Source organism: Narcine bancroftii, chromosome 1 (assembly GCF_036971445.1).
Source record: "Narcine bancroftii isolate sNarBan1 chromosome 1, sNarBan1.hap1, whole genome shotgun sequence".
Lineage (NCBI taxonomy): Eukaryota > Metazoa > Chordata > Chondrichthyes > Torpediniformes > Narcinidae > Narcine > Narcine bancroftii.
The window spans coordinates 28490653-28512403 of NC_091469.1; the positions used below are offsets into that span (position 1 = coordinate 28490653).

Genomic DNA, 21751 nt, shown 5'->3' on the forward strand with positions numbered 1-21751 from the left:
ATTGGGTTCCCGCTTTCAAAATCTCTCCAAATTTGTGCACTCTCCTAAGAATGGGAAAATTCCAATGATCTCTCCATTTTAAAAAGGAGGGGGGGGGGGCGAGAGGAGATGCTAACTAACTATTGATGTATCATTTTAATGACATTTGTGAGGGTTAATTCCAGTAAAACCTATCTCTTTAGGGCAGAGTTTGAGTGGATAGCTCTGATTAACTCAGTTGATTTTTTAAAAATCTTTGTAGGTTGTCAGTAGACAATGTAATTTAAATAGAAGAATAAGATTTGACAGGAGAGAATTTTAGCAAGAAAATTGAAATGAAAAGTTGGAAGTAATATTGTCACAATAATTTTAAGATGTGTTGAAGAATTAATGAACTTTAATTAGAGATGAGTAGTGAAGCGAAAGTCTGCAGACACTGGTTGGAGTAAAAAAGACATTGTTGGAGAAACTCAGCCGGTCAAACAGTATTGAGCTTAAGCCCTTCGAAACATTGGTTATGTATCTTTCTCTTTGCTCTATAAAGTATACTGTTTGACCTGCTGAGTTTCTCCAGCAGTGTTTTTATAAGGATGAGTAAGTGGTATTACCTTAATAATCGTTCAGGATCTCCTAGAATGATTCTTTTAAAAGTTGCTCAGTCATTATGTGAGAAGTGCCTTCGCGTTCACAAAATATGCTCGAGACAAAGTTGAGAACAAAGAACATTTATTTATATTTACAACATTGCAAGGTTGGGTACTCTCCCCTTACCTCGGGAAAGTACACCGAGGGCGAGAAGCCTCTTTGTTTTTATACAATTTTTACTTCACCTCCCCTTACATTTGTCTTACTTTTGTCCTTCTTGGATTGGTTTGGCACTTTTCCCTATTCGTCTGACTCTTGACTGACTCCAACTTTCTCTTATCCCCTGCTCACACCTCCTTTCCCCACCCCCTATTAAACAAGGTCTTTGTGTGTCCGTGCATATTTCTGGCTGCTTAAATTCCTCTGTTATCTTGTTTACTCTGTTATGCTTTTTTCATGCGCCATTTTACACAAAGAACATTTTAGCTTTTTCCCTTGCTTTTTCTTTCTACCTTTTATAACTGTTTCAGAACTCCTACCATTAAAATAATAACCATTTCTAAACTCCTACAATTATGTTCATTCTGTTCTTGTGTCATGAAATAGTAAGCAATAAAGCTTAGAATCAGATAGCAGTGCTTTTTCCTTCTGCATTAGAATTATTTATTTGCATAAATTACTGAGTGCACTGGTAGTTTGAAGGCAAAAGCTACAAAGGACCAATATAAGTGAATGAGGTTAGATAAATTGGGTTTGGAGCAGGTTTGTGTGGTGCATAAACATCTGTAGAGGCCTGTTAAGTCAAATGATCAGTTTCTTTGCAACAGTTACTATATACAATGGAGCTGCATGAATAAACTGTATAAAACACAAAATGCTGGAGAAGCTCTGCAGGTCAAACAGTTTCCTTTATACAGCAAAGGTAAAGATACATAACTGATGTTTAGGGCTTGATCCCTTCATCAAAGTATGAGAAAATGCTGGCAGACACAAGAACAAAAGAGTGGGAGGGGGAAGGGGGGTGGCAAAGGCAGGAGATGATAAGTGGAGAAAGGAGGAAGAGGACAGCAGTAATGAGGGGGAGGAGAGATGGGTGGGTGGGTAGATGAGCTGGAAAGGCAGGAAAAGGGGGAGGGTTGAAAGAAAAGGCAAGCAGGTTAATGGAAAGCACTAAAGTCAATGTTAATGCCATTTGGCTGGAGAGTGCCCAAACAGAAAATAGTGTTGATCCTCCAATCTGCGGGTGGTCAGGGTGGAATAGTGCACGAGACCATGAGTGCGAGAGTGTGACTCGGAATTGAAATGGTTGCCCACTGGGAGGTCACATGGAGTTTGGAATAAACTGTATAAGTAATTCACCCAACCCTAATAAAGTACAGACCACTCTGTTTCATTCAATTTAAGTAATGCTTCAAGTTGCCTTGCATGGCTCATTGATTCATTACATGTGATTCTCCTGCATTTCGGTATTCTCTATCTCATTCATATCGTAATAGGAATGAGGCCAAAGCAATAGAAAAGATAGTGGATGAAAAGATGACAGCCATCGATTTGGGGAGTTTCTCCATTACACAACTGGATCTATTTTTGAACTTTCATCTGTCTTTGATTCTGATGCTACTTAGATTATCTTTTCATTTATGCAGAGCCCCTTTTAAAATTGCAATTATTCATCTTTATATACCTGTAATCTTCTGCTCAGAATCGTGCAGTTAACAATGACTGGGATTTAATTATTAATGCATTTGCATACTGCACTTCTGTAATAGGGTAGAGACTGGTAATCTGCAGTTCCCATTTGTGTTCAATCATCATCATATTTTAGATATTTTAAATCATCTTAATTGATTCCTAATGCAGATCTCAATATTATTGTTTCAGGAAAATTGGTGCTTTAACTTTCTCATGAATGTCCGTGCATTTTTATAGTAGTTTGTGTAGTAGTCAGAGATTACAGCACGATTAGTGCAATGTTGTTACAGCATCAGTGACCCCCGTGTTTGAATCTATTGTTGACTGTAAAGAGTTTGTTCTCCCATGTTTGCATGGGTTTCCTCTGGGTGCCCTGGTTTAAATGAACAGGGTTGTAGGTTAATTGGGTGTAATTGGGCAGCATGGGCTCGAGTGGTGGAAGGCCCTGTAACTGTGCTGTATGTCCAAATTTTTTTTAAAGTTTGATAATAAAAGCTCACTATTTTATCCAATAATGAAATCTGGAAAAAAAAAACAATTTGCGGAGAATGCGGAACATTCCAATACATGAAACGATTGAGGCAGATAGTTTAAATGCATTTAAAGTGGTACTGTTAAGTATATGAAATGAGCTGTGTAGAATAATTTGGAGGTGATGTGATGATGTAAATATGGACCATCAACACATGGTTCCTTGTGATACTTCTGCACTCTTCAACTGAGTTAATATGGGGAAACATTTACTTGTATCTTGATTGTGCAGTTGTGGATTGAGCAAAGATTTGCTTTCCATGTGATCTACTGAGCAATGTGATACAATTAAAATGTGAAATTGCACTCTATTTTGAGATGTTTTTGGGTATTTAATCTCACCATTCTTAATTTTTTTTGGCTATACCCCCTTAGGTCTTGTTCAAAGTTTAAGGGCCCCTTTCCCTGATGAGCAATCAAGTTTAGTTGGTTTCTTCTGTACTTTTATCCTACCGACTCCATAAGAAAACATAAAAATATTTAATATCCCCCCTCCCCTTAACTGTGCAATGGCCTCTGGATTTGGGGAAGTATGGCCCCGTTGAGAATGGCTGATCTTGTCAAATCTTGTTTCTTTGTTAAAAATATTATTTATATGCCTTTTTTTGAAAAATTGTTCGTCAAGTAATACCAATGGAAGATTCTTGTCATTCTCAGGCGGCAAAAAGGTTGGCATTAATCCAAAGATAAATAACTTGATGCCAGGTTATGAGGTTGCCAAATATGAACTTGTATGGATCTGCGACAGTGGAATTCGAGGTACAAATTGTCTTTAACATATTCCTAAACTTTTGCAGTTTACAATTTGAATGTTTTATTCAAATGAAAATTCTATAAAGTGATTCTAGAAAACTGAAAAAAAAACAGAAAAATACAGGAAAAACTCATCAGATCAGGCTGCACTTGTGGAGACTTCTCTTTCCAATGATGCTGTCTGGTGTGATGAATTTATCCTAACTTTTTCTGTTTTCACATTTTTCAAATGCTCATTTACAAAAAGAAAACAGGCAGCAGGGAAAATTGTAAAGTTACGTTTTATAAAATAGAGTTGTTATAAATAGAAGCATCCAATGAGAAACAGTTAACATTTCAGCATGATGACCTTCAGAACTTAGAAAACAAAAAATGGGCATCTTTAGATTTACAGGGAAAAAAATGTCTGTAATGAATTGAAGATAGATAACATAGTTGGGGGTATTGAAGGCCAGTTAATTGTGCCTCATCTAAATAGAAGGAAAACAGGAGTGAAAAATATCTGCTAGCAATCTGAAGTAAAGGGTACTGTAAGTCAAGTGGATCCATGGTGAAAGAGAAACTGTTAAAACTGATTATGGATTGAAGTTGGAAATCTGAAACAATAACACTGAAAACACTTAACAGGCCAGAGATAAACTGTTACTACCCAAATACCCAGTTCACGTAAAGAGATGCACAAAATTATGAGGGTCATGAATACAGTTGACATCTGTTTAACAGGAGTGGAGAGAGGTTATGGGGAGATGTCGGATGTAGTTTTTTTTAAACACAATGAGTGGTGTGTAAATGGAATGTACTGCTGTGGCTCATGGTTGAAGCTGACATGAGGGAAGTTGAAGAGACTTTTAGATGGGCACATGAATGTAAAATGAATTGGGTTATGGACTGTGAGAGAAGGAGGAGTTAGATTGATTGTGAAGTAGGTTTGTTTTGGTCAGCACAACTTTGTGTGCCAAAGAGGCTGTACTGTACTATATGTTCTATTTTTGTTCTAAGGGAACATAAAGAAAAAAAATTAGAAGCAGCAAGAAGGATTTTGGTAAATATATTCAAGTTTGTGATCATCTTTTAAACTGTTCTCACTTTGCTCCTTGATGTTCAGTGAAACCAGATACTCTGACAGACATGACCAATATGATGACTGAGAAAGTGGGTCTGGTCCATGGGTTACCATATGTTGCAGATAGACAGGGATTTGCTGCTACTTTAGAACAGGTAAGAACAAAATTATTTGGCTGCTACAGTACTGTTTTGTCCAGTTAACTTGAAAGTAAACAAAGGGATTGTTGAATATATAGACTGACTGTTTTCTTAATGTTTTGAATATGTTGGAGAAGACATCTTCCTGGTAAATAGTTGTTTATCATGACAAGCTTGAAATATGACAAAACACGACAAAGTACTTTATGGAAGATACTCTTGAAATTTATAATTGTGATGTTGGAAAGTAATCAGTTGAAACATTTTTCTGCTACACTTTCAAAGTTATTTGCTTCATGTTTCTAAAGTTGTAAATAGACTTCACTTCCAACTTAGTAATTTTAGACATGATAGAACGGAGGTGGGAATGAAAGGGGGAGGAGTGGTATTGCTCATCAGGGAAAATATCACAGCTATGCTCTGGCATGACAGACCAGAGGGCTCATCTACTGAGGCTATATGGGTGGAGCTGAAAAACAGGAAGGGTATGACCATAATCATGGGTTGTATTATAGACCACCCAATAGTCAACAAGAATTGAAGGAGCAAATCTGTAGAGAGATAGCAGGGGTGGGGGGGGGGGGGGTGGCAAAGGCAGGAGATTCTTGGTGGAGAAAGGAGTGAGGAGACAATAGCAAAGAGGGGGAGGAGGGATACTGGGTGGGTAAGAGTGTGGTGCCAGAGTATTGGAGGGTAGCTTGCATTGTTCCATTGTTTAAAAAAGGCTCCAAAAGTAACCCTGGAAATTATAGGCCTGTGAGCCTGTTGTCAGTAGTAAATAAGTTATTGGAAGGTGTTATAAAAGATCAGATATACAATTATTTGGATAGCCAGGAACTGATTAGGGATAGTCAACATGACTTTGTGTGTGGTACATCGTGTTTAATCAATCTTATAGAGGTTTCTGAGGAGGTTACCAGAAAAGTTGATGAAGGAAAGGCTGTGGATGTTATCTACATGGACTTTGATAAGGTCCCACATGGGAGGTGAGTCAGGAAGGTTCAGACACTAGGTATGTTGTCTACATGGACTTTGATAAGGTCCCACATGAGAGGTGAGTCAGGAAGGTTCAGACACTAGGTATTTATGGTGAAGTAGTGAACTGGATTCAACAATGGCTGGACAGGAGAAGCCAGAGTCGTGGTGGATGATTGCTTCTCAGACTGAGTACTGTGACTCATGGTTTTCTTCTGTGATTGGTGCTGGGACCATAGTTATTTGTCATTTATGTCATTGATCTGGGTGATAATGTGGTAAATTAGATCAGCAATTTTTCAGATGACACTAAGATTGGAGGCATTGTGGACACCGAAGAAAGTTTTCTAAGCTTGCAGGGGATCTGGACTAGCTGGAATAATGGGTTGAAAAAGGGCAGATGGAATTTAATGCAGACAAGTGTGAGGTGCACTGAGGAATGCAGTAGAACAGAAAGACCTAGGAATATAGATACATAATTCTCTGAAAGTGGCATCATAGGTGGATAGGGTTGTAAAGAAAGCTTTTGCCATATTGGCCTTTATAAATCAAATTATTGAGTATAAGAGCTGATATGTTATAGTAAAGTTGGTAAAGATATTGGTGAGGCCAAATTTGGAGCAGTTTTGGTTGCCTAACTACAGGAAAGATATTAATAAGATGGAAAGAGTGCAAAGAAAATTTACTAGGATGTTGCCAGGACTTGAGGAACTGAGTTACAGGGAAAGGTTAAACAGGTTAGGATTTTATTCCCTGGAGCGAAGAAGAATGAGGGGAGATTTGATAGTGGTATTTAAAATTGAGGGGGATAAATAGAGTAAATATAGTAAGACTTTTTCCAATGAGGATAAGTGAGATACAAACCAGAGGACATGGAGGAAATGTTATGGGAACATGAGGAGTAGCTGCCAGCTAAAGTGGTGAATGTGGGCTCAATTTTACCATTTAAGAAGAATTTGGACAGGTACATGGATGGTTGTTGCCCTCAGTAGATAAAGCCTAACTGCATTTACTGTGTTCATCCCCCTCATAATTTTAAATACCTCTATTAAATCTCCCCTTTCTTCTATGGTCCAGCGAATAAAGACCTAACCTGTTTAACCTTACCCTGTAATTCAGTTCCTGAAATCTGGGCAACATCCTAGTAAATCTTTTCTGCACTCTTTCTACCTTATTTATATCTTTCCTGTAGTTAAGTGACCAAACTGCACACAATACTCCAAATTTGTCCTCACCAATCTCTTATACAACTTTAACATCCCAACTCTTGTAATACTTTGATTTATGAAGGCCAGTGTGCCAAAAACTATGTACCTGTGACACCACTTTCAGAGAAATGTGTATCTGTATTTCCAGATCCCTCTGTTCTCAGTGCCCTAACCATTTACCATGCATCTCCTTTTTCGGTTTATCCTTCCAAAATGCAACACCTCACACTTGTCTGCTTTAAACTCCATCTGCCATTTTTCCAGCTGGTCCAGATCCCTCTGCAAGCTTCTTAGTTGTCTACAACACCTCCAATCTTGGTGTCATCTGCAAACTTGCTGAATCACTAGGCAAAATAAAAGGTTTGGCACAGATTGAAGGTGCCTGTTTCTGTGTTGTAATGTTCTATCTTTAACCTTCAAAAGCCTCTAACTTCTAGCCAATAAATTCCCTAAATATGTACATTTCTTGGTCTCTCTCATCTTCCATAATTTTCTAGTGCTGTTTTTCACTTCTAGTCAATTAATGGCTAGCTTTATTGTTTTCATTAAAATCTGTTAAGTTTTATAGTTTCTTGAAAGATCTGTCTTGTGTTTTAAACTATTCCATGCAGACAAATATGGAATAGTTTTCTGGAACCTAGTAAAACCTAGTTGATTTCTAAAAGCACTTTTAACAAATCTAAAGTCTGTATACAACCTAAAGTTTAGCAATTTCTACTTCTTGAGATTATGTATTTATAGATTACATAAGTAATGTCATTATGAGCCTTAACTAAATGAGCATTTTGACTTGCTACAGCAGTATCTATTCAAAACTCTTTGATTTGACACAAACATTTGTGCAAATAGCTCTAAATGATTGTCAAATATATCTCAAAAGTATTTCACATTTAAATTTAAATAGAATGAAAAATCTTTGTCGTTACATGAGGCTGATGCATAACCTCTGCATCAAAATGGTATATTGACATTGTTACCAGAAATGTTATCTCCATATTAATTCTGAAAGGAACTGTTTCATATTCCTTCAAGATTGTTACCCTGCAACTTTTATTGATTTCATTGAACTTGTCTATTTTGCTTTCCAGTTAAAGAAATCCTGATGTCAGTTTCATTATATGATAATCAGCTTTAGCTAATGCAGATATTCCCTGACATAATGGGCTGATATGAGTATATGTGATATTTATTTAACATCCATTTTAGCCATTTAATATCTATATCAAAAATAAACTTTTACTGTCTTTTGACATGTATTAAATATAGTTCTAGAATCTTGATTGTGAATACATGTATGTAGTGTATGTATCTGACCTTCTGCAATCTCATTGTAATTTAGGTGTATTTTGGCACATCGCACCCAAGAACTTATCTCTCAGCCAATGTAACTGGCTTCAAATGTGTAACAGGGATGTCTTGTTTAATGAGAAAAGATGTGCTGGATCAAGCGGGAGGACTTGTTGCTTTTGCTCAGTATATTGCTGAAGATTATTTTATGTCCAAGGCAATAGCAGACAGGTTAGTATTTGGAAATGCATATGTAGAAAAAAAATCTAACCAGTCTTGAATTTTTGTTGTTAACTATCAAGTCCTTGAGTACATTCTGTGCTTAAATTTGTTTTTATTGTTGACACCATTGGTGTTGAGAACTTGAGCCTTGTTATAATTGGTTCTGTGTATTTCTCCAATTGCTGCATCTCAGTTTTGACTAAGGCAATCCATAAAACAAACACAAAGTGCTTATCCAGAGGGAAGGAGCAGTCTTTTGTCATCTTAATCACTTCTCATCATTATATGCATCTACTATAGCTTAAGTGATATTTTCTTGGGTTTTTTTTAATCAATTCATTCTAGAATGATAATAAGCTGTGTAAAAATTGGTTGTTCTATATCCCTACTGTCCATCTAATTGACTCCATGTCTCTTGGTACCTTGGCAGCATTCTCTTGATCTCAGACTTAAATCATTAATTGACCTAACTTCTTTAGTTTTTTATAGGAAAGGGTTACACTTGCAATGTCCTTTGTATTCTATTCTTCTTGAGAAATCCACACTTCTGCTGGCTCAACATTTTTTTTGACTTACCTTGTTCCAAATGTCCACGATCTGCCCTTTGGAAGATGATGTTTCTCCCGCCACCCTGTCAGTATTTTTCAAAGCACAAAATACCTAAGACTGCCCATTGTCCTTCCATGTAGCAGAAATTCTCTTACTCAAAATCCTTGTAGCCCAAGTAACATTACAGTAAATCAATGTTGCATTTCTTCCAAAGCTATTATATCCTTAAAAGATCACCTTTAGTAGGATTTTGGCTTACTTCAAAATGTATAAAAGTAGTGAACTCGAAGAAGACTTGTGCCTTTTGCTGCATTATAGCATTGGAAATCTTTGCAGATGCTAATGGGTCCATGTCTTTGACTTGCAGTGTGTTCTGATTACTGCAATAAAAGCAAAAGCTGAGCAGGATGTGTGTGCCCCAGTGTTATTATGTTCAAAAGTACTCTTTTAAACCTCTGTTATCCAGAATTCAAGTAACCAGCAAAATATTGAGGAAAATGAGGTAAAAAATACATGTTTAAAATTTGGCATATATTCATTTTATTTTTAGAGGATGGAAATTTGCTATGGCAAGTCAAGTAGCAATGCAGAATTCTGGCAGCTATTCCATTTCTCTTTTCCAGTCAAGAATGATCAGGTGAGTTTTGGTAATGTGGTCTAAATGATCTTGCATTGCAATATCTGTCAAACAATTGGTTCTTTCTCTGACACCACCCTAACTCTGTACAGTTACTTTAACAGCAGTCTCCATTTATACAGTTCCATAAGCATAGTAAAAAGTCCTAAGTTATTCTGCAGAAGTATAATCACAAAAATTAGAACTTGTGGAAATATTAGGAAGGAACTAACATTCTTTTTTTTTTGTTATATTTTATTTATCATTTTAAATATATTTAACAATAAACAACCATACAAAATGTCAAGAAAACTCATCCCTCTACCTCCCCTGTATAAGTCAAATTAAACAGGGAACAAAACGAAGAAAAAAACCTATTGTCAATGAGTACAGTAAAACACAGACATAATGATATCACAATGTTAAAATCTTTACAGAGGTCTGCTGGCTAGTCAGTAGCAATCGTAACCCAATGGCGGCACCAGTGAGATACTTATATGTTCTAAATAAGGCTGACAGTTTTTTTAGGAAAGTGTTGTATCCCCTCCTATGTTTTCTATGTGTCCTTTCCAAGTGGAATGTAGCTATTCATTTCTGAGGACCACTTATCAATGAGGAGATGGGAGTCAGATTTCCATGTTGCTGCTTTACATTTCCTAGCCCCACATAATGAAATTTCTGCAAAGTCTAAAACTGATTCGAGTGTCGCTGTGGGTCCGGATGCTGAGAAAGCCTTTGACAGGCTGAAATGGCCATGTTTATTTTAGTAACTATCATTCTTGATCAATGTAAGTTTTCCATCAATAAACAAGGAGATAACATCACAGACTGCTACAAAATACACTGATATCCCCCAACACCACAATCATGTGGTGTTTCAGGAGGTGCAACACTTGTGCTTGCACCTCCTCCCTTACCACAGTCCAGGACCCCAAACAAACCTTTCAAGTGAAGCAACACATCACTGCATCTAGTACACCCTTTGTGGTGCTCTCTACATCAGAGAGCCATCGCAGATTGGGAAATCGCTTCACTCAGCTCCTCCACTCCGTTCGCAACCACAGAGACTTCCCATTGACCAACCATGTCAATTCTGAGTCATACTCCCATGCTTGCATGTCTGTCCATGACCTTGTGTACTATCCCACCCTGACCACCCGCCGATTGGAGGAACAACACCTTATTTTCAGTCTGGGCACTTTCCAGCCAGATGGCATTAACATTGACTTTACTGCTTCCATTAAACCTACTTGCCTTTTCTTTCCCCCTCTCCCTTTTCCTGTCTTTCCAGTTCATGTACCCACCCACCCATCCCTCCTCCCCCTCATTGCTCCTCTCCTCTCCCTCCTTTCTCCACCTATCATCTCCTACCTTTGCCACTCCCACCCCCCCACCACTCTTTTGTTCAAATATCTGCCAGCATTTTCTCATACTTTGATGAAGGGCTCAAGCCCGAAACGTCGGTTACATATCTTCACCTTTGTTACATAAAGGACACTGTTTGACCTGCAGAGCTTCTCCAGCGTTTTGTTTTTTACTAGCTCAATTAATGCATCAGCAGAGGAGGGCAGGAGGCTGGTAAAGCAACACTGGGAAAGGTGAGTCTTTCAGCAGAAAATAATTGGAGGCAGAAATGGGTCATATTACTCTGTAAATTGGATGCACAGATTGTGTGCAAAAGGCTATTGCTTCAATGTTCACAGTATTTAGCTGAGGAAAATTACAATTCATCCAAAATTGAAGATTAGTTTGACCACCTAGATGTGACCAAGGATTTGAGGAAGTGAGTAATCTGCATGTTCTTGGTTGTCCATAAAAACTGCCGATTACGTATGTAGAGCTCGTCGAAAGAACCAAAGACTTGTTGATCCAAACCAAGGCTTTTATTAGCAAAAGACAGGAGCTCTTCACAGGTGGCCGACCAGTCCGGAATGATCCGACCTGGCTAGGGACACAACCCTTTAAGGCCCAGACGGTAGGCGTGGCTAAGCTCTCAGCCAATCGCTGTACGCACAGTCATTACACTCTAGATACAGTAACTATATACATTGGTGATAGGTCTGTACTATCACAACATAGTCCTGAGGCTGCTGGTAGGTAAAGCACTTGGTTGGATGAGCTGCTTCTGAAAATTGTCTAGTTGTATTTGGATGAGTGGAATCAATGTAGGACTGGGAATTTGAGCCTTCAGTGAGCAGCAGCTGAGGAGAGGGTGCAGGAGTTGAGGCAAGGTAAAGTCAGGTTTTTCTAACTTTTTTTCCTATTTCTGAGATAGTGGGAATGATAGCCAGGGCAGGGACATGCTCCTCTCGCGGAATGTGGATAGTCAGGAAGTCAACACTATGTCAGATGACTTCATCTGCGAGAAGTGCATCCAACTGCAGCTCCTTACAGAATAAAGGAATTGGAGTTGGATGAACTCCGGATCATTTGGAAGGCTGAAGGGGTGATAGACAGGAGTTACAGGGATTCTATCATTCCTAGGAGGCAAGAGGAAGGTAGAGGCAAATGGAACAGACAGGCAGTGCAGGCCATCCCTGTGGCCTTTCCCCTCAATAACAAATATACAATTTTTTGATTATTGTTGTGGGGGTGACCTACCAGGGACAAGCCACGGCGATCAGGTCTCTGGCACAGTTAGGTCTTGTAGTTAAGAAGGGAAGAGAAGCAAAGAGGTGAGCTGCAGTGATAGGGGATTCCATAGTTTTGGGTGGAGGGGTGGTGGACAGATATGAGGTTCTGTGGAAGAGATCAAGAGTCCCATATGGTGTGTTGCCTCCCTGGTGCCAGGGTTTGAGATATCTGAGATTGCGTTCACGGCATTCTCAGGAGGGAGGGTGAGCAGCCAGATGTCATGGTCCATAAAGGGACCAATGACGTGAGTAGGAAGGGTGAGCATGTCCTGCAAGGAGAGTTCAGGGAGTTGGGCGCTAGATTGAAGGCCAGGACCTCCAGGGTTATGATCTCATGCTGCGTGCTAGTGAGGTTAGAAATAGGAGAATAATGCAGCTTAACATTGTGGCTAAAGACATGGTGCAGGAGGGAGGGCTTCAGGTTTCTAGATCATTGGACTCTCTTCCAGGGAAGGTGGGACCTGTTCTGACAGGACAGATTGCATTTGAACTGGAGGGGACTAATATCCTTGTGGGAAAGTTTGTTAGTGCTGCTTCGGTGGGTTTAAACAAGATTTGCAGGAGGATGGGAACCAGAGTGCCAGAACAGATAGTGGAGCGGAGGAGGAAAAAGATGATGTGAAGACTGCATGTAAAGTCAGAAATCAAAGATTTGTACATGGTGGAAATATTCTTAGGTGCAGTTATTTCAGTGCAAGAAGTATTCTAGAAAAGGCAGACAAGCTTAAGAGCTTCAATTGGCATATGCAATTATGATATTGTGGCCATTGGAGAAACTTGATTGCAGGAAGGGCAGGATTGGGAGCTCATTGTTCCAGGGTTCCATTGTTTCAGATGTGATAGAGCAGGAGGAATTAAAGGGGGAGGAGGGGCATTGCTCATCAGGGAAAATATCACAATTATGCTTAGACAGGATAGAGCAAGGCCTCATCTGCTGAGGCTATATGGGTGGAGGTGAAGACTGAGAAAGGTATGATCATACTCATGGGGTTATTTTACAGAACACCCAATGCTCAGCAAGAATTGGAGGAGCAAATGTGTAGGAAGATAGCAGACAGCTGCAGGAAACAAGCTTGTGATAGTAGGAGATTTTTACTTATCACATATTGACTGGGACTCCCATACTATAAGAGGGCTGAATGGCTTGGAGTTTGTCCAATGCGTTCAGGGAAGTTTTCTGAAACAATGTATAAAGGAACCAACTAGAGAGAGAGTGCAATACTGGATATCCTATTATGAAACAGGACAGGTATGCAGGGAAACATTTTGGGTCCAGTGATCATCATGCCATTGGTTTCAAGTTAGTTATGAATAAGTATAGGACTGGTCCTTGGGTTGAGATTCTAAATGGAGTAATGCCAATTTTGAGAAAACGAGAAAGGATCTAGTTAAGTTGTTTGCTGATGAGGATGTTTTCATTAAGTGGAAGGCCTTGGGAGACAAAGATTTTGAGAGTACAAAACTTGTATATTCCTGTTAGGATTAAAGGGAAAGTTAACAAGCATAGGGAACCTTGGTTTTTGAAGGATATTGGTGATCTGGTTAAGAAGAAGAGAAAGGTGTACACCAAGTATAGGCAACAAGGAGCAAATGAAGTACTTGTGGAGTATTTAAAAAAATACTTGAGGAAATCAGGAAGGTTAAAAGAAGGCATGAGGTTGCTTTGGCAGACATTGTGAAGGAAAATCCTTAGGGTTTCTACAGGCATATTGGAGCAAAAGGATAATAAAGGTCAAAATTGGTCCCCTTGAAGATCAGAGTGGTCAGTTATGTATGAAGCGAGATGAGATGGGGGAGATCTTAAATGTATTTTTGTATTGTATTTACTCAGATAGCTGGCAGTCTAGGAAAATAAGGAAAACAAGCAGCAAGGTCATGAAACATACATATTAAAGAGGAGGAGCTGATTGCTGTCTTAAAGCAAATAAAGGTAGATAAATCCCCAGGGCCTGACAAGATATTCCCTTAAACCTTGAGGGAGATTAGTGTAGAAATTGTAGAAGCCCTGGCAGAAATATTTAAAATGTCCTCAGCCATGGCTGTGGTGCCAGCGGATTAGAGGGTAGTTCCTGCTCTTCTTTTGTTTGGAAAAAGGATCCAAAAGTAATCCAGGAAACAAAAAGCAGGTTAGCTTTGCGTCAGTAGTCGGCAAATTGGATGGCCTCGTAAGAGAGTTGATAACCAAGGACTGATTAGGGATAGTAAGCATAGTTTTGTGTGTGATAGGTCGTGTTAAACCAATCTAAGAGATTTTTGAGGAGGTTACCTGGAAAGTTGATGAAGGAAAGGCTGTGGATGTTATCTACATGGACTTTAGTAAGGCCTTTGAAAAAATCCCTCACGGGAGGTTAGTCAGGAAGGATCAGGTGCTTAGTATTCATAGTGAAGTAGTAACTGGATTTGACATTGGCTATATTGGCTATAGTGGTTGTGGATGATTGCTTCTCAGACTGGAGGCCTATGATTAGTGGCGTGCCTCAGGGATCGGTGCTGAGACCATTGTTGTTGAGATCTATATCATTGATCTGGATGATAATGTGGTAAATTGGATCAGCAAGTTTGCAGATGTCAAAGATTGGCAGCATTGTGGACAGCGAAGAAGGTTGTCAAAGCTTGCAGAGGGATCTGGACCAGCTGGAAAAATGGGCTGAAAAAGTGTAGATGGAATTTAATGCAGATGAGTGTGAGGTGTTGCATTTTGGAGGAACAAACCAAAAAAGGATATGTATGGCACCGAGGAATGCAGTGGTACAGAGGCATTAGGGAATACAGATACATAATTCCCTGAAAGTGGCGTCACAAGGTGGATAGGGTTGTAAAGAAAGCTTTTGGCATCTTTGCCTTCATAAAGAAGAGTATAGGAGTTGGACAAGACATTGGTGAAGCCACATTTGGAGTATTGTGTGCAGTTTTGTCACCTAACTACAGGAAAGATATAAATAAGATGGAAAGAGTGCTGAGGAAATTTACTAGGATGTTGCCCAGACTTCAGAAACTGAGTTACAGGGTAAGGTCTTTATTCCTTGCAGCGTAGAAGAATGAAGGGAGATTTGATAGTGGTATCCAAAATTATGAGGGGTATAGATAGAGTAAATGCAAGTGGGTTTCTTTCAGTGAAGTTAAGTGAGATACAAACCCATGGATTAAGGGTGGAAGGGGAAAGGTTTAGGTGGAACCTCTTCACACAGAGTAGAGGGAGTGTGGAATGAGCTGCCAGCTGAAGTGGTGAATGTGTGCTCAGTTTCACATTTAAGAAAAATTTGGTTAGGTACATGGATGAGAGGGCTCTGGATAATCGGAGTTGCACTGTAGTTAGGAACAGACTAGAAGGGCTGACAGCCCTGTTTTCTGTGCTGTAATGTTCTATAGTGCCAAGATCAATCTTGAGCTCTATGATGGAGATTGTTAATTACATGTTTTCACGTTCCTGCAGAATGGAAGCTTGAAGAGATTTAAATGGAATTCTGGATAAGTATTTAGTTGATATAGGAACTTTTGAGTGACATAGATGGTAGTAGCTTGCTGTGGACTCTGAAAAGGATAAAGGAAGTGACACAGAATCTGCGAATGAACCATTTAAAAAATTCATCATCCTCAGCGCATGAAGTAAAATTTAGTTTGTTCATTTGTGTGGTGGGAATGAGATCAATGTAGCATCATTGTGTTCAAGATTAATTTAAAGATTGGAAGAACTAAATAAATCTGGAGGTGACAAAGATACAGGTGTACAAAGATGAGCTGAGGGGGAGGAACAATGTTCTGGAGGTTGAGGGATATAGTCTTCGTGATAGAGAATGGCTTTCTGTCTAAGCATTTATTTAATATGCCTATTTTCAGCAACTTAGCTGAAAATAGTTATTCAGTCCCTTAGAAATCAGTCTAATGCTGTTTGAATGGGTGCCACCAACCCACTCATGAAATGTTCTTTCATCTTCTGAGTTGGCCCACTGTAGACCTTAGAATTGACCTTAACTCAGATAACTAACCCTTCAAGATTATGAGACTTGCGGTGCAGAATGCGAGAAATAATCAGGGACTTTTGCTTGTTAAAAATAACAGGGTGTTTTTTTAATGCTGATTTCAGCCAAGCTGTGATTAATTTAATTCAGCTAAAGCTGTTTTTTGGAGGAAGGGTTATAAATTTGCTTTTCGTTACCCTGCTGTGTTAAAAGTTTTTTATGGGGACTAACAGTCTCAATTTTTTTCTGATGATGCTGAAGCTTTGGAGTTTGCTAATTCTTTACCTGATAATAAGCAGGGTCAAAATTCAGATGAATTTTCTCAGCAATGTTGTTATTTTGAAGGGGAAGAATGGTAAATGAGAGATGGAGTCTCAGCAGTTGATTGATATTGGTATTTTTGATGATCAAGTGAATCATGATTTGGAATGAGTGTTTCATACTTGAGATGATTTTCAGTATTTTTTTTATTGTTCTGTTCGGGGGGGGGGGGCAACTGCAGATCCTTCCGAAGTCATCGGCCATTTTGTAGCATTTGTCACTCCTACGTAATTGAGGGAGGTAATACCATTGGGTATTTTTTTTGTATTGGGGTTTTTTAATGTTTTTTTTGTTCTTTGTTTCTTTTGGAGGAGATGTTTAATTTCTTTGTGTATAGGTGTTATGGGGAGGCACACGGTGGGATGATTAAAGAGCTATTAAATGGCTTATTTAAATTTTGTTACTTTTAATGTTAATGGGCTGATTAAGAGAAAGAATATTGTCTTATATTAAAAAATTGAAGGTTGATGTGGCTTTTTTGCAGGCAACTCATTTGGCAGATAAAGAGCATTAAAAATGAAAAAGGGATTGGGTTGGACAGGTTATATCATCTTCCTGTAATTCCAAAGCATGAGGGGTTGCCATTTTGATTAAGAAATTATCTTTTAACTTGGAGTCAGTTTTTGAAGTTGCTGGTAGACTTTTGATTGTTAATTGTACAATTTTTTTCTGAATGTTGGACCTTAATGTATGCTTATGCTCTGAATACTGATGATGAACAATTTATGGTGGATTATTTTCTAAATTTGAATCAGGCTCATGATAAAATGATGGTAGGAGGTGATTTTAATTGTTGTTTAGATCCATTATTGGACAAATCTCCTCAATGGATAATTAAGATGGCTAAGCAGTTGATGGTATTCATGAAGGAGATTAACTTAGTAGATATAAGGAGGAAATTGAACCCTAAGGAAAATTGCATTTCATTTAATTCATTTTATCATGATTTCTTCTGTAGAATAGATTTTTTTTAGAATTGGCACAGGGTTGCAAGGTCGAATTTCTGAAGCTGTATATAAACCTAGGATTTTGTCTGATCATTCCTCATTGTTTATTACTTGTGGTGCTTCAGAGAGGGTGGAGAATGTTTATCAGTGGCATTTCAATTCTTTTTTAACTGAAAGATCTGGAATTTTGTAAATTTATGCAAGATCATATTCAGAGTTTTTTAAAAATAAATGTAGATTCAGTTGATTCTAAATTTGTTTTGTGGGATGCTTTGAAGGCTTATTTACAAGGACAAATCATTAGTTATACAGTTAAAGTTAAGAAAGTATAAATGGCTGAGGCTGATAAGTTGGAGGAGGAGATAGAGATTTTGGAGAAAGATTTGCAATGAGTTTTGATGGAGGACAAAAAAATACGATTAGTTAATTTGAAATTACAATATAATTCATTACAAATGTATACATTTGAAAGGCTTTTACAGAGAACTAGGCAACAGTATTTTGAATTAGGGGAGAGAGCCCACAAAGTGTTAGCAGGGCAGTTAAATGGTAGATGCTATTCAACATCATCCGAGTGTTACGTATAAACTTCAAGAAATTAACGATGAGTTTTGTATGTTTTATGAGAAATTGTATACCTCTGAGGGTAGTGCAAGATGAAGTTAATATTGATACTTTTTATCTGGTTTAACCTTGCCCTCTTTAAGTGATAAGGATGTTAAGGAATTGGATGCTTGTTTTACTGTTAAAGAAATAATAGATGTACTTAAATCTATGCCGAGCGGTAAATCTCCAGGTGATGATAGGTTTACTTCTGAATTTTATAAGGAATTTTGAGATTTATTAGTCTCTTTGTTGATGGAGATTTTAGATCAGGCGAGGAAAACTATTTCTTTTCTGGATTCTTTTTCTAAAGCAGTTATTAATGTTATTCTTAAGAAGGATAGAGATCCTTTGAAGGATCAGTCTTGTAGACCCATTTCTTTGTTAAATATGGATTATGATGGTAGCCAAGGTTCTGGCTAATAGACTGGCTAAATGTTTACCGGATTTTGTTCATGTAGATCAGGCAGGTTTTATTAAGAACCGTTATTCAGTGTAAATTGTTCAGTAAATTTTATTCAGTAAAATTGATTTCTTTAATTAATACCTATCGGCAGCAATCTGACCAACTGATGGTAATTTTTTTGGATGCTGAAAAGGCCTTTAATAGAGATGAATGGGGTTTTTTGTTTAAGGTTTTGGAAAAGTTTAATTTTGGGCCTCTTTTTACTGGTTGGATTAAGGCTTTGTATAAAAATCCTACTGCGAGAGTGGTGACAAATGGACAGATGTCTTTACCCTTTCAATTATCTAGATCAACCAAACAGGACTGTCCTTTGTCACCAGCTCTGTTTGCATTGGTTATTGAACCTTTGACGCAGATGATTAGGCAAGATAGTGCTATTAAAGGTATTAAAGTAAAATAAAGAATACAAGATAAATTTGTTTGCAGATGATATTTTGATATATTTAACACATCCTTTGCAATTTTTGGAGATTTTATATAAATGTTTAGAACAATATAGAGCTTTGTCTGGGTTTAAAGTAAATTGGGAGAAGAGTGAAATTACTGTGAATATTCGTGTATAATGCAAAAAATTTTGTACCAAAATTTGAGCTCAAAGTCGGGGGGTCACATTATACACAAGGTTATTATTTTAACAATTTTTTCTGCCAGATTTAACAATAAGTAAGATTATCACCAGCTGCCTACATTAATGGCAGTGCGACTGGAAGTGTGGGGCGAGAGATGGCAGCGCAAATCGGGCAGGCGAGGGGGGAGAGCTGCCAGCGCGACTCGGGTGGGCGAAGGGGAAGAGAGACGACAGTGCGACTCGGGCGGGCGAAGGGGAAGAGAGACGGCAGCGCGACTCGGGTGGGCGAAGGTGGAGAGAGAGAGACGGCAGCGCGACTCAGGCGGGCGAAGGGGGAGAGAGAGAGGGCAGCGTGACTCAGGTGGCCGAGGGGGTAGAGAGGGCAATGCGACTCTGGCAGGTGAGGGGAGTGAGGACAACGCGACTCGAGCGGGCGAGGGGGAGAGAGAGGGCAGCGCGACTCAGGTGGGCGAGGGGGTAGAGAGGGCAATGCGACTTTGGCAGGTGAGGGGAGTGAGGGCAACGCGACTCGAGCGGGCGAGGGTGAGAGAGATGGCAGCATGACTCAGATGGGCGAGGGAGGAGAGATGCCAGCATGACCTGAGTGGGCAAGGGGGGGGAGAGACAGCAGCGCGACTTGTGCGGGCGAGGGGGGGAGAGAGACGGCAGCGTGAATCAGGCAGGCAAAGGGAGGGGGTCATATTATACACAGGGGTAAAATTTTTACCACTTTTTTCCCTCAAAAATGGGGGGGGGGGGTGGGTCGCATTATACATGAAATGCATTATACACGAATATTTACGGTATGGCTTTAGCTGATCTGGATTATTCATTGTGTAGACAAGTTGTGAAGTTTAAATAGTCTGGCCGTATTAAATATTTGTATTCTAATACATGTATTCTAACATCTTTCTGTCCTTCCCTTCTCAATAAGGTGGTCAAAGTTGCGAATCAACATGCTGCCTGCAACAATTGTTTGTGAACCGATTTCTGAGTGCTTTGTTGCAAGTTTGATCATTGGATGGGCAGCTCATCATGTTTTCAAATGGGACATAATGGTATTTTTCATGTGTCACTGCTTGGCATGGTTCATATCTGATTACATCCAGCTTAGAGGAATCCAGGTATGACTCATTACTTTAAATTTGTACTGAGATAGGTCTGCTTAATTGGTTTACCTTTTTGCAGGGAGATTTGTGCTGTCTGAATAAATCTGCTCAATCTCATGCCTCTACCAATGTTTTTGAAGCAATGCTGTTACAGACCCAACTTGTTGAAAATAGAAAAGTAATCTTAGAATGCTTAATACATTTAATCCTCTCACTGGAAATCAGGAACATTCATTGTGTGGTATTATTGTCCCGCATTGGACTTGTCAGCCACAAACGAGCCTGCAGCTGACGTGGACATTTACCCCCTCCATAAATCTTCGTCCGCGAAGCCAAGCCAAAGAACACATGAGCAACACAACCTGGCTAATGTAATTTTTTGGAATTGTGTAACCTCTCTATGTTTAGTTCAAATTTTCAGAAACTTTTGCAAAGTTGCAAATACTTGATTGGATGCCAGTTATCAATTATAATTGCTCAATACATTGATGTGGTTTAATTTTAATTTAATTTGGAGATGCAGAACAATAACAAACCTTTCTGGCCCACAAGCCCCTGTGCTGGCCAAAACCACCAAAATGACCAATTAACCTTTTAATTCAGTACATCATTGGAACATGGGAGGAAGCCGAAACACCCAGGGGAAACCCACGGAGACACGAGGGAAATGTGCAAACGCCTTGCAGGTAGCATTGGATTTGAACCAGGCCACTAGCGCTTTAATAGTGTTATGCTAACTGTTACACTAATGGTGCCACTCATGTAACAGATCTTTGTATCTTGGGACTGATGTTGGGGAAAGCATCTAGGCTGTAGCTTCTGCTTTCTTGGTTCAAATAGCCATCTTCTCACAATTCTGTGAGATGTATCCAGAAGATCAAGTTGATTGAGTGACGAGAGGAGCTGGTCCATTTAAAAAAGGATGCAGTAGGGAAGAAAATCAGGGTAAACAAAACCTTTTTTTCTACAAATGTTTAATATAGATGTTGGGATGGGTCATTAAAGCATTTGTGACATATGCTGATTTATGTTGGAATACTGTGGTAGTTGTTCAGTTTTGGGTTTTTTTTACTGCAGTGGTTTGCTTCAGCAGTTATTGGGTTTGCATTGCTGAAGGTGATTTTGGGGGGTGGGGAGGAGGAGGAGGAACACATTTGCCCCTTTTACACTTCTATCCCACTAAAGCAACCTTTCAGTGACCCGGGATAGGAATGGTGATTTTGCTGTTCGCACTTGTCTGCTCTTAACTGGGACATTGCACACGTTCACACTGCATACCTGTTCTACCTTCTACCGGTGACATCATGACAGAATGGTGGACCTGCCCTAAATCCTGTCAATATATTATGATCTTATATTTGCCTAATTATTACATAACTAAGCTTGATGTACAGCATATTATGAGCCCTTCAGCCCTGTTGTTGTTCTGACCTATATGAACCTTTGTAAGAGACCGTGGGAAAGTGCAAGCAATAAATAGCAATAGCGGACAATTTTTAAACAGAGTGGGAAAGTTGGTAGCGCTATTGTGCACAATTTTATAAA

The 21751-nt window shown here is 39.1% G+C and overlaps 1 protein-coding gene across 5 annotated transcripts in view; it reads left to right on the forward strand.

Moving 5' to 3' along the window:
* Window positions 1-21751, forward strand: part of ugcg (UDP-glucose ceramide glucosyltransferase) — an 82516-nt gene that overhangs the window by 57190 nt on the left and 3575 nt on the right. For 2 of the 5 annotated variants that reach the window (XM_069923055.1, XM_069923059.1), the window contains 6 exons: window positions 3445-3546; window positions 4646-4758; window positions 8266-8444; window positions 9535-9621; window positions 11142-11198; window positions 20032-20221. In XM_069923055.1, coding sequence (XP_069779156.1) covers window positions 3445-3546; window positions 4646-4758; window positions 8266-8444; window positions 9535-9621; window positions 11142-11198; window positions 20032-20221 — 728 coding nt within the window. Of the gene's footprint in view, window positions 1-3444; window positions 3547-4645; window positions 4759-8265; window positions 8445-9534; window positions 9622-11141; window positions 11199-20031; window positions 20222-21046; window positions 21152-21751 lie in introns of all 5 variants that reach the window. The other 3 variants (XM_069923065.1, XM_069923072.1, XR_011353228.1) reach the window with 2 other exon arrangements.